This window comes from Trichoplax adhaerens, genomic scaffold (genome assembly GCF_000150275.1).
Source record: "Trichoplax adhaerens TRIADscaffold_2 genomic scaffold, whole genome shotgun sequence".
In the NCBI taxonomy this organism is placed as follows: domain Eukaryota; kingdom Metazoa; phylum Placozoa; class Uniplacotomia; order Trichoplacea; family Trichoplacidae; genus Trichoplax; species Trichoplax adhaerens.
In genome coordinates, this window is record NW_002060944.1 from 1,943,837 (window position 1) to 1,957,416 (window position 13,580).

Here is a 13,580-nt window from a genome sequence, read left to right on the forward strand (position 1 = left end):
TCATATTACGAATCACAATCTACAGTGCCTCATGCCTTGTATTTAACATGATTGTGTGACGCGATATTTCTACTTGTGACGACAAAAGAAAAAATGAACAATGTACTATGATTAATTTTGAATAGAAATCTATTCGAAATAGAAATCGCTCTATTGTTATGATTTTTTACGAATATATTATTGATTTTTTAATGCAAATAAAAAACTCTAGACGTTGCAACATCCTGCGCTATCTGCGTCACTAAACTTTAATCATTTGAAAATAATTGCTATTTTATTCAAAAAGAATCTTTCAAACTCCACTTCAGGGAAACCATTTGATATTTAACGACGATCTTACTCCCTAAACATAGTGCAGTACAAGTTTACTACACAAGAAAATTAGCACGATTGTTACTTATGCTGCGTATGAAACAATATTTCACAGTCGATTTCGTCCTAATATTAGTACAATATATTCTTAAGAAACGCAGAAACTATTCTTTTTGTATTTTAATTCCGTGGTAGAGGCTCTCTCCAACTCATAATAAGTTCGGGCACCGTACTTAGCTAAGTTAGACGAATACCCACTACAGTATAACGTATTCATAGGTATTACGCTGATTTTCTAAGTGTTGTAGAACTTATTTGTAACCCATTGTGTGAACCTATCCGTCATACCTATTGTATTTTGGCTAGTGGACAGTATGCACTAGTATATGCGAACCGGTATTTGCTATTAGAATAGTTATAATTTTTTAAGTATGCAATAAAAAGATTTGTAAGAAGCGGTTGTATCTGTAAATTTTCGGTAGATGTAAACGTACCAGATTAGGTTAAAGTCCTTGCTGGTACAATAATACACTTATTTGAAGTCCGCAAAATCACGATAGCTGTATCATTTCTACCTAAACATAGTGAGAGCCTAATAAGTAGAAATTTCAATTTTGATGAATTCTGGACAAGTAATGAAAATTTATACCTAAAATAATGTATTTGAGTGCCATCCTACAAGTTTTATACGTGAAGTAGTTTATTACAGTCATTGAAGACAACATTTTACGTGAGAGACTGTACATTGTACAGTACAGTACTCATATATGCTCCGCAATACTGTACTGTACACTGTACAGTTTACAGTAGGGATTAACTGTAACACTCACCAATTGATTTAATCAAAAAATCTCTTGATGAGCTACTGTATATACTGTATTATGATCATCGAAAAATTAAAAATTGTTTTTCATTTCCTTTGTTGCTTAGTAATTTATAAACTATATGTTAATATTACATTGCATACTATTTGGTTTGAACTTTGAAGGCATTCCCAAATTTTAATATTGTTTTGCCGGCACAGGCACACTAAATCGTGCTCAAGCAAGCACAAGAAAGGCACTAAGGGCCATGCTACAATTTTTGCAAAATTTTGTATTTTTGTGATTCCTTTTTTTCCTTTAGTTGATAGTGTCAGTGATCAGTTTCTAGATGGCAACCTTTATGGCTGGTAATCTCACTAAGTAACTACGATATTGAACGATGATGATAAGATTAGCAATATAAGGGATGGATCAAGCTAGGCCATTACATTAACAGACATAGGTATCGTATAAATTGCCGTACGTATGAGCTTCAGGCAAGCCCTAAAATTCGCTAATGCCCAAATCATTAATTAACCCATATGAATTTATTGCCTTTATATCTTTTATATATACGCGTCCAAAAAAAGAAATCGAATTGAATAATAAGTTCAAACTTCATTTGTAAAATGATCCGAGATATTTTTAATGTAGGGCCTAACCCAAATTCGACAAAGTCTGGCCTAAATATTAATAAGGTCATGTAATCGTAACGTTTAGCAACGATTTGGCCATTGATCAACTTCGCTTCCTTTCTCTAATAACTCATATAAATCAAAAACTGAATGTACTGTTTTATTTCAGCGGTCCCTAACTGTTTACTAAGTTTACGATGCAACTCCATAAAATTTTGTCTCTAACTCTCTGATCTCTACAGTTAGTGCAGAACTCCAGCGAACCTTTCATAATTCGCAACTTTTTTACCTTCGTCTGTGCGGAGTTACACAAAACTTAAGCCCTATAATTAATTGTCTTATTCCCTAGATCTAAATTTATATTTGAAACCCGTAGAGAATTTACTGTAATAGGATGTTACCTATGACTGTGTGAACTTACAGGATGCATGTTATTAATTCCTTGATGTCCTTCGGACATACCTCGAATGCTGTTTTCACAACCATAACAGTAATGAAAAATCTATGTCTATGTGACTAGTTTGACTTTTGGGTTTTGTGAGTCCAATTTGTATGTAGGAGGCTAACTAGTGATACGGAAAAAGTGTATTTTGGCAGCAAAAAATTTTAAAGAGATATTTTGCCACAAGTTTACTGTAATAACTCTATTCCCGTGTCTGTTCTATTAGTCAATACCGATTTTAATTCGCAGTCAATGGTTTTGCATATTACTGTATATAGTATGTACAGTACAGTACACGACTATTGCTACGGCAGTGTACTGCACAGTGCACAGTACTGTACGACTACGTGCAAAGAGTTTTAATTTAATTTAATTAATTAATTAATCTTAATAAAAGATTATTTTTCTTTCAAGTACAGTACTGTACTGTACACACAGTAATGGACTACTAAATAAATTAATTATATACTAGTCCAAACTCCCATCACTTTGCTGACGGTTTACGATAATGTACCCATTTATTAATAATTAACAGATAGTATTACCATTCGACATTATATATATCCCGGTAATAGCCGGGCACTACTATATTTAAAACAGATAGATTTAATGTACGTACTGATCGTGCATTTCCACGTTGCGCACTTCGCTTTCGCCTATCAGATCGCTGACTAACTGACATTATCCTCTTAGAAACACTTTTTGTTATATGATATATAGCAATCAAAAATAACCCGGTACAGGGGAACTACAGTAGGGTAACACTTCGAAATGCATGAGAGCAATAGAACTAATAGTACCTACTAATGTGTATCAATCACTTATACAGTACCTTCTCAATAATATTTACATAAACCCTAGAGATCATTCATTTCTATACCAATTCAAATTTCCTTAAGTAACTTTCGTATTAGTATGTTTACCGAATAAGGATGGTTACTATATACAGTATTAATGCTATGTTAAGGTTGGTAAGCGAAACTGTCAAATATACGTTTATGCTCAATTTGTTAATAAAAAAATTAACAGATAGTATTATCATTCGATATTATATATATCCCGGCAATAGTAATGTACTATGCTATATTAAGATTAGTTAATAATCCAAAGCGCATTATGATAACTAATGTACGGTGATGGACATACTGTACCAAGTTAAGATTAGCAGGTACTGTAAGATATCTACAGTACAGTGCGGTACAATGTCCTTAGTACTGTGGTCAATTCTATACCAATCATTATAATGTGTCTAAGGATCGCTTGAGTATGCAAACAAAGCTTGCTCTGTCGATAACAACCGTTATAAGAAAACGTAACAATGAAAATGGCTGTGTAGAAAACTCTATAAAAATTCTATGTTTATTCAATTTTCATCAGAGTATTACATGAAATCAAAATTTAAAGGCTCAGTGGCCACCCTTAGCGATATAACGAATACTATTTCAAAAATCAGTACTCTGCAGAAATTTCTGCCTTAGAGCTATTCGTTTTACATGAAGAAATCTTAAGGTAAAAAGTACTGTAAGAATCTTATACTGACTTATTGAAATGAACCCATAATCAGAGTCATCTAACAGTATTATAAAAAACCCCCCCGCGCTCCTCGTTTTAAAGAAGGGTGGGTTGGATTATACAGTACAACATACGGTACTGTACAGTACTGTGAATGAGGAAATATACTGTACTGTACGGTACAGGACAATACCAGGGACTTCTAATAAGACGACAACGTACAGTACAGTATTAGTTTTAGAAGTCCTGACAATACCCAGTACAGTACAGTACTTGTACATGTGTACTGTACAGAATAACCAAACCATCGACAGGGGTACGGTACAGTAATCAGTTAGTAATGAATCATGATTGCTAAATATTAAGAGAGAGATAAATACGCAGTACAGTATGCGATTTTCCTATCGCATACTGTACTGCGTATTTACTGTACTGTACAGTACAGTACAGTACATGAAAGCAAGATTGAAAATTTTAATAATTTTAAATACTGTACTGTATGTACGTCAAGTTTAACGATTGAGGGGTCTACTATTAATAATAATAATAAGGGAAAATTATTATAATAATAATATTATAATAATACTACTACGCCGATATCAAGAAAGACACTTTAGATGGTTACCGTAAACTCTCTATGAGTTTCAATGTTCACGGAATATTAATTATTGAAAGTCTGGAAAAATCATCAGTGAGTGTTTCTTTAAGAGATATGTACCTCTTCAAGCCTGTGGCTTTTTACTGTTCTGTATTTATACAATCATTTAATTTTCTATCATTAATTAATTATTTGTCAGATCTTTGTAAATCAAATCTCGAAGATCAAGCTGCTGTCGCCTACTTGATCTTTTAAGCTGTTCATAATTATTAGTTGGCAGTACAAAATTGTGTAAGATTCGTATTGAGCAATGTCGACGTAATTTATGCTAAAGATTTAAACAGTAAATACAATTAAACCATACTAATCGTCGACTATCCTTTTAAATCCATTTATATACATATTTTAAATCGTAATTATTGTTTCGCGTAGTTGTGAAATTCAAATTCAAATACGCATGCAAATTTTCATTCTTTGACCTGGTAAATGAACTTTCCGCCCTCTAAAGACTGCGAATCAGTACGAATACGGAATACTCGGAATTTAGTGCAGGTATAAGTCCAACTTCATTACCAGATTCTGTTACGTTGAGTAGTAACATGTGCAGGATTATCTCATTAATCACCAGGGTAGCGATTGTCACTGCTATCCTAAATATTGCCTCGCAGTTTATAGAAGGTAAACGTTCTGACTGGTATGAGGACTCGAAGAATAGTAACTCAGATGATGAAAATATCAGGTTTCTAAAGCTAAACTTATTCAGTTCTAATTCAAAACGAAGCCTACGCGGTGACTCGTTGCCCCGGAATAATACCATTATAGATTATCATAATTACTATTCTACAGCAAAAATTTCTAACAGTAGTGCTCACTGGATGGAAGTTGATTCACAAAACAAGTCACAAGTATATGAAGTTCTAAAGGATCAACATAGCAGTGCACAATTAATTCATACTAGCTTTCATTTTCCTTACTATGGCCACTACATCGATAGTTTTTGGGTCGCTACCGGTGGTTTCTTATATGTTGGATCAATTTTTCATAGAAGTATTACATCGCTGCAATATATAGCACCGCTGATGGCAAATTTTAACGTGGACTCTGAAAAAGGTTCATCGGTGAAAGTATTTGATAATGGAAAATCAATAGCTATCACATGGGATAATGTAACACTTTTTGATTCACCTGAATCAGGTCGATTCAAATTTCAGTGTATTATCAATATCGATGGCAAAATTATGTTTGTATACAAAACTATTCCATTGCCACCAGTAAATATCAGTAATTCTAGCCACGCAGTAAAAGTTGGCATATCAGACGCATTGTACATTTGGCACCATGGGCTTGGTATTGTGAATATATATGAATATCATCGGATTTTAATTGACCTTCGTTTTCTAAAAAGTGATTCTCAGATCTTGCTTTCGCCATTGCCGACATGTCTAACTGCGTCAAACTGTCAAAGCTGTTTCGATCCAGCTATTAAATTTAATTGTAGATGGTGCGTTGCTCTACAGAGGCAAGTATTAAAAACTTTGTTGAAAGTAACTTGATATTATTCTGTAAAGATATGATTTACAGTGACGTAATACGTAAAAGAAATTAAAAGCTGCATTGTTGTGAGTCTTTTGCTGTTCACTTTACTGTTAAATGCAATTCTCTAAGCCATGGAATCTCAATTAGTGCACTGTATTGTGTTAAGCGTTATTGCTAAACTATTACAATACTATATACAACGATTGTAGATGCTCTGATGGAATTGATCGACATCGCCAACTTTGGCTAACTAAAGGTTGTCAAAATGAAAGCCTTGGTAGTATTAGTGAATGCCAAAAATCATCTACAACAATTTCATCTCCTACTACTTCCAATTTTTCTGATTTAACTACCGCATCTACATCGCACTATAGTAAGCTCCTGCAATCTCAGTTATACTAATCTGTATTTAATTCTCTTTATGCAAACAATTATGGTTGTTGGTACATTTCTAGATTGAAACTTATTTTAATAATTATATATTGTGTTATTTTTCTTGTACTTGCTAATTTAATTTGGATCGTGTTCGTATTCAAGATGATCAACAGACTATGCTTTCAACAACTGGTTCAAGCGACGATGAATCTTCCATGGCCTCTACTACACAAAACGACATTAACTTTTCTACGACAGGTTCAAAGGCAACTGATATATCTTATCATTCTGTGTACTTGCCAGGTTGGTTATTATGAGTAGCGCGGACACATGAATCCAATTTCTTAATCTAATAGTTCGTCATTGTTTGTGTAAGTAGTTACTTTGTTGTTTACCATGCATCCGTTCATAGGATTATTGTCTATATATTGAATTTAGGTAACTTAAATATTACTGTTTTTCGTTACAAAAATGTCGCTAATGTTACATGGTCATTGAGTAAATCCGTAAAGTATGATATTATGAAAATAAAGATCAAGTATCGTTCACTCAACTTAGTAAGCAATTGGAAAACCCGTAAATCTAATGCAAGTGCTAGATCTGGATATATAATTATTAATGGCCTTAATGAGCACACACAATATGCGTATCAGATGACAGTCACGGTAGATGATAGTCTATTTGCACGGGGAGTGATTTCCCAAGAAGTTTGTAGAAATCTATGGAGATGGTATAATGGCAGATGCTACGGTTACCAAGAAAGCCAGAAAGTAACATGGGAAGAAGCGAGAAAGCTCTGTCGAAATTTTAATGGAGACTTAGCTACCATTCATAATGACGATGAAATGCAAGCTATAGAAAGTCTTCCTATAAGGACATATGCGTGGATTGGCAAGTATACGAATCATTGCTCTATCTAGCAGTGCTGTATCGACAGAAATAATGTTGCAGCACCTTTCAAGTTCAGTAAGATCATGTAATTTATAATTTTGATAAATTATAGGTCTCAGACGTTATCAACATAATTTCAAATGGCCTAATGGAGTTAGTTATAACTACAGTTTCTGGGAAGTTGGACAACCCGCATCTAAAGGCAGAAATTGCGTTGCTTTAAGTCCTGTAAATCAAATTAATGAATATCGTTGGATTACTCAGCTATGCAGTTATTCTTATTCTTACATTTGCGAAGTTCCAGGTGCTTCAATTATTGGTTTCCTTTATATTTGCATAAGGCATGTGAAATAGAGGTAAAATTAACTTAATATTCTATTTTTAGAGACTCCTTTGGATTTGAATGATTCTTCACATTCTGATCTGGGTGCTGTTATAGCTGTGACGATAGTGTGCATTATCGCTTTTGGTGGATTCTTTGCATGGTTTATTTACGCTAGAAAAAATTCAAGAACAGCGTGTTTACGGTATCGTACCAGAAGTCTTCTAACATTCAACACGCAAACCGATTTTAAAAGCAGTACCATCAAGATATCGCGCTTGAAAGAAGAAATTGCGTGATGAAACATAAAGTAAACGTTTCTATGATCTAGCTGCCGAAATTTTAATATTCTAAGATATTTCTTTTAAGTTAAAAGAAAATAGTACAATGCAATTTTGATTTCTTAATAATTAATCAGTCTTGATTACAGTTTTCTATATCGGTACATCAGAGTCATCATAATTACTCATTGAATTCGTACACGGGCTGCTCTGCTATTATTTTTTTTCGAATAAGTTTAATTAGCCTTTTACAATATACTTAAAATGCTAACAATGAGACGTGAGAGAAAAGTTTAATTTTTGATTTACTGCAGGCTAATAATTATGAATACGATTGACTTTTAAAATACAGCTCTGTCCGCAACTCTCAGCATTACTGAATTTCTTAGTTGCAGTTATGGAGTTAATTGTTAATTTAACACTAAAGCGATATTAAAAATCTACACGAAATGAGTAGAATTTAGGCACTAAATTTACAGCCAAGTTTGTAGTAAGCTTTGCTATAAATTTCATATCGAAGTATATTTTCCACACCATTAGAATTCTAAGGAAAACTAGTCTAATTTATAATTTTACCTTTGTATTCTAACACAGGTTAGATTTCACATTCGTATCTTGAATACATTTAGTACCGATTTATTTATTACTAAAAGTGCTTATTCGTATGATAATAATGAAATTTCGGTATTAATACTAAGTTGTTCACTACACAGTATAGTGGCCAACCATGTGCAATTGTATTGTACATTTTCCTTGTATTTGAGATTTACCAGACCATTGCTAGCAGAAAATAATTAATATTGTTGTACGGTATATTCGTTGTGGATAGCTTGGCTCTAATCCGTTTAAGAATATATTTACATGCGTATACTTGTCTAACAGAATAACGCTTAAATAAATCAATATGTATAGCTTTTAATACTGAATATGTAAGTACGAACAATCGTTGGCATACTTTATTCTCCATCTATCTGAGCTAGTTATGCAAATCTACATTTCGTATCGGGTGATTTGATGGTATTCCGTAGGTACTATATTCACATGAAATTAATTTTGATGATAAAATTAAAGCCTTCAGATGTGAGAGGAACAATGATACATATACGGTACATCCGTTTGTAGAGATTCATCAGTACTTAATTTACACAAATAATAAAATTAAATTAAACGTTAAATATCATTTCTACGCTTATATCTATACCATATATTAAAATTTGGCTGTCTAAATTTTATACGTTAGTTATATATAATGTACACGTATGATGCATATATATAACAATTATCAGGCTATATGTGATGGTGAGGTTCGATAAGTCCGCAGAAGTTAAGTTAATTGCCATTCAGTGATTGATATAAATATTATTAGTAGAAAATGAATTCTTTATCGTAGATCGTAAATACCCGTCCACTCATTCACATGAAAGAGCAATCGGCTATACAGTATACAAGCGTACGTCCTCATCAGGATGTTTTAAACTCTCTGATAATTATACAAGTAATATGCTATCTGATCGGTATTCCCGCAGTGATCAAACGCAGGATAGATTCTGTCTATCTATACTATATTTCAGCGTAGTGCTATACAAGATCAGTCTAATTAAAGATACGGTGCGGTATACCACATCCTTCGGCCTCCAGAGCGTTAGTTTCTCGACTAACACAATATTTTATGTAAATTTTTGAGTATTATGATAATTCGATATTTTTGTTAATTAGAATAGCTAGTAATACCATTTAGCATTACTCCTGTAATATTTGGTGACTTTTAATGCAGCCTCAAGTAACCGTTGCAGAGTGAGAGATTCTCGTTTTATATTCCCTACCATTATAAGTCAACCTACTCTTTCTACCAGTAACGGCGTTATTTGCCCAGGCCTAGTACTGTACAATGCCTAGACTGGACAGACTTTTCATACTAGTTGAGGCTGAAAATGTCGAAAAATACTTACTAAGTATGGATCTTCCGTATCTGTTTTGTAAATCATTCGTGTTAATTTAATTCGAATAAAATTTACGATCTAAAGCAGGGACTACTCGAAAGGAGAGAGGAACCAGGGCATAGCCGAGAGCTGCAAAAAATGTGAAGGTCGACATTTCTTTGCAGCCATTTTACAATACGCCACTACTGTAACGATGCGCCGTCCTGCGCAAAGCCAACCTACAGTACAGTAGTCGTGTTCACTATGTGCTATTACCGATTGTCTTAATACTGTACAGTACAGTACAGTACAGTATAGCATTCTTCCAGTGGTCCAAAGTACAGTACAGTACTTTACAGCATAGTACGGTACAATACGTACTGTACAGTGTTTACACTACTGTACACAGGACAGTGCTGTACTGTACTGTACAGGACAGTGCTGTACTGTACTGTACAGTACAGTACAATAGTGTGTTGTACCGTGCTTTACAGTACTGTACTGTACAGTACACTTTACATGATCTTTGATAGGTTACTAAGCAACCTTTTGATTATTATTTTACGTACCTCACTGTAATATGGTCCCAATGTTCGATTCATCATACGACTGCTGTGAGCGAATTACGAGATTCCCTACCAGTGTGAGGTTCCTGCATTCGTAAAACTTTAAGATTTAATTATAGAACAAGATTACTGTACTTTACAGTTATATTAATACGAAATTGTTTAATCAATCAATAAAGTACATTTTACCACATCTAGTCGCAAGTTCATAACACAGTAGACTGGATTGTTGCAAAACTGGCTTATTGCACTCCTCGATGGATCATTAACGTAGATTGGTAACGGCTATTCTATTTATCTACGGCAAATTCGATTTAAAACTTTAAATTCTTTATCTCCTAACTGCTATTGGGATATTTTATACGTACTAGAGTTCTCAGTATTCCTTCTGTCCGATTCACGAACTAAGAAATACACTAATGTACGTAGTATTTGCTCTTCATTGCAGCCTTCAACTACAAGTGAGAAAGATTCGGTTACTGCATCATCGTATTATTTTTCTGTTTGTTACTGTAGAAGTCCTAGGCACCGGAAACCCTTCGAGTTACTGTGACAGACTATCATTCTTACTGTATTTAGTTCCATAACACAAATAATCGATTCTTAAATTGAACATGTATTGCTAAAATGTCATCCGAAAGCTTGTTGACTAATGGTTATGGTTAGTATATGCTACCTTATAACTACGTAAAGTTAAGTTTTATTTATTTTGATCATCGTACAACTATGAAGATATACCGTTAAATACTTTTAATTGCCTTTGAGAAAATGATAGCGAAATTACAGACGTCGTATGCAGATAAAACCTAATCTTAATTTTAAAACTGCATCAATCTTAGATAGGTGGGTTCCTAAAGTGGCATTTAATTTACGAAAATAAGAGGTACTGATGCTATTTAAAATGTTAAACGTTTACTATATAAATTAGTGTCATTAGCGTTATATAAGAATTCTATTCTTGATCTCTCATTAGTGCAAGTATCCTTTTCGTACAAACTAAACCTTATTACAGGAGTTGCAGAAAGTATTTACAGTCGCTTTAAGCTATAAGATTGAATCAATAATATGCAAAGTACTATCACACGAATTCTCCCATTATTCTACTTAAATAGTAACTTAATATCATACTGCTTTGAACGGTCGTTAGTTATCAAATTAAATTACAATTTCATTATTTACAATGCATATTTTCTTACAAGACAACGATATTATTGAAAGCTATGTCTCGCTATTACTCTAAAGTAATGCATCGGTTGTCACGTTAATTAAATGATTGTTTTTGTTAAACTGCTTGTTTCACATGTAAATAGGTCAATTCTCTGTCTTCTTATTTTAGTTCAATACTTTCTCGTGCCTCATAAAATGGGATGTGGTTATAGCAATCACGGAGATCAGATATTTATTGACCAAACGAAAGATAAGGGGCAGGAAATTAAAGTGTCTTCAACACTAGGTATACCTCCATACAGCTAGTTTATCTATTATATTAGGTTAAATATGTTAAAAGAAATGTTAATCAATTTTTGCAATGGCTTTGATTGGTAACTGGTAGCCTTTCTGTATCATATAAACATTTTACGTTTGGCCTCATTATTATTGCAGAGAATATTGATGAGCATGCAGATGAAGACAGCAGTATAAGCGATGGCAATAAAAATTTAGTCGCCGCTAGTGAGAATTCTAATAAAATTACTACCGTTACGATCAATAAAGAATCTTTTAGCGGACCAATTTCTTATAAAGAGCTGATAGAAAATGTTCAAGAAAATGTAATTAAATCCTTCAGCATTCCCTGTTTTTATTACTATTATCATTTATTCAATGTTTACAGTATTAAAATCTAACATAGAACTTCAATCTCTCATCTTTTTAGAAAGAAGAGTGCATCCAGTTAGTGATGATAGGAATATTTAACAGCATAACTCACTTCAGTTGTAGCGTTCGTGTTGCTTCAATTCTTTTTAAATCCTGAATATTTGGAATCGCCTGTTGACAATTTTGTAATTAATTAATTACATATAGACCTGTTAAATCGAAAACGTTTATGGGCTTACCAACTAAAAATACAGAGTAAGTTACTGATTTAAAGTATATGAAATAGTATGGAATACAATTTTTTTATATAACTTTCAGTTAATAACACAATATTGTTCTATTTAAAAACTGATTAAGTACTTCACCAAAAATGGATCATGCTTTTGGCTTTTCAATTTTTTTGTCGTCATTAGCATTTTATCCGCCACTGGAAGTTTAGATAGTACCTTATATTATAGAACTGGATATAAATAAAATATGTTATTGTTATATCGATCTTACAGCACAATATCGCGATCCCAAGCGGACTTCTTTGAAATGTTGGATAGGAAAATAAATGACGTAAGTGACTCGACTGTTAATATTTATTACAGTGACAGAAAAGTAGCCGTACAGTATTATAACTGTAATATGTAGTAAACAATTAACAATGAACCAAACTCCGGCACGATAGGTAATATTTCTAATAAAAGTTTACTTACATGTTATTTAGGGACCTGAAATTTCTGACTATGAATTAGAATCCTAGAAAGAGCTATTTAGTTGTCAGACGATATTTTTGTTGTAACATTATATCGCTTTAAGCTTATGCAATACGCTGTCATAGAACTTAAATTATCTGTATTGCATAATTATATACAGTATGAACAGTACTTGCATTAAACATAGTTAAAAGTTTCATAGATGTCAACTTTTTTCCTATTTTGCAATGCATTAATTAAGTTACTTGGTAATACTGTACATCAAAGATACTGCCTAATCGTGGCCATATTCTTATTCTATACGCTTGCGGCTAAATTTAATGTAAAATAAAAAATAAATTAGCGACCATACTCTACTACTAAATTCATATAACTTAGTACTGAAGGAAATGATAAACTGACAGAGTAAGAATTAGGAAATAACCATATATTAAAGATTGACTTAGGAATTGTGAGCTTGAAATAATTGTATAATACTTAGAGTTTCACAAGTAAGAGAGTTTTATACTGTGTGTAATATGCAAACTATGATAAAATATTAAAGAGTAGGGTGTTAGCAAGCCCTGTAGTGCAGTACAATTTTACAGGATGAATGTATGATTTATAGTAACTATAGCCTTATTCAAATTATGTAGCTTACGTGCTAATATATCCGTACAAATGCGGTATTTTTTCTTAATTTTTAGCCTTGATGTCTAAGTTGTTAAAGTGACTATGATACTGCCTTTACCTGCGCTTCTATTTTTGATATTATCCCCTAAAAGAAGTTAACATGCAAACTTTGAACATCGATGCTTCATACAGTTGGTAAAGTTTGTAAATTTAAATGCAAGATTCGTATATCTATTTCTGAGCCATCTCAATGTTTGGTT

General features: G+C 32.9%; 2 protein-coding genes across 2 annotated transcripts; both read left to right on the forward strand.

The window, feature by feature from the left end:
* Window positions 1-5,093: 5,093 nt before the first annotated feature.
* On the forward strand, window positions 5,094-5,828 carry TRIADDRAFT_5497 (uncharacterized protein; the record flags this gene model as incomplete). Its single annotated transcript, XM_002109210.1, has 1 exon — window positions 5,094-5,828. A coding segment is annotated over one exon (735 nt), but the record flags the coding sequence as incomplete, so codon positions are not given.
* A 4,991-nt stretch (window positions 5,829-10,819) lies between these two features.
* On the forward strand, window positions 10,820-12,755 carry TRIADDRAFT_53084 (uncharacterized protein; the record flags this gene model as incomplete). Its single annotated transcript, XM_002109211.1, has 7 exons — window positions 10,820-10,853; window positions 11,529-11,645; window positions 11,795-11,961; window positions 12,066-12,082; window positions 12,215-12,262; window positions 12,511-12,568; window positions 12,720-12,755. The coding sequence occupies 7 exons, from the start codon at window positions 10,820-10,822 to the stop codon at window positions 12,753-12,755; spliced, it is 477 nt and encodes a 158-aa protein (XP_002109247.1).
* Window positions 12,756-13,580: the final 825 nt, after the last annotated feature.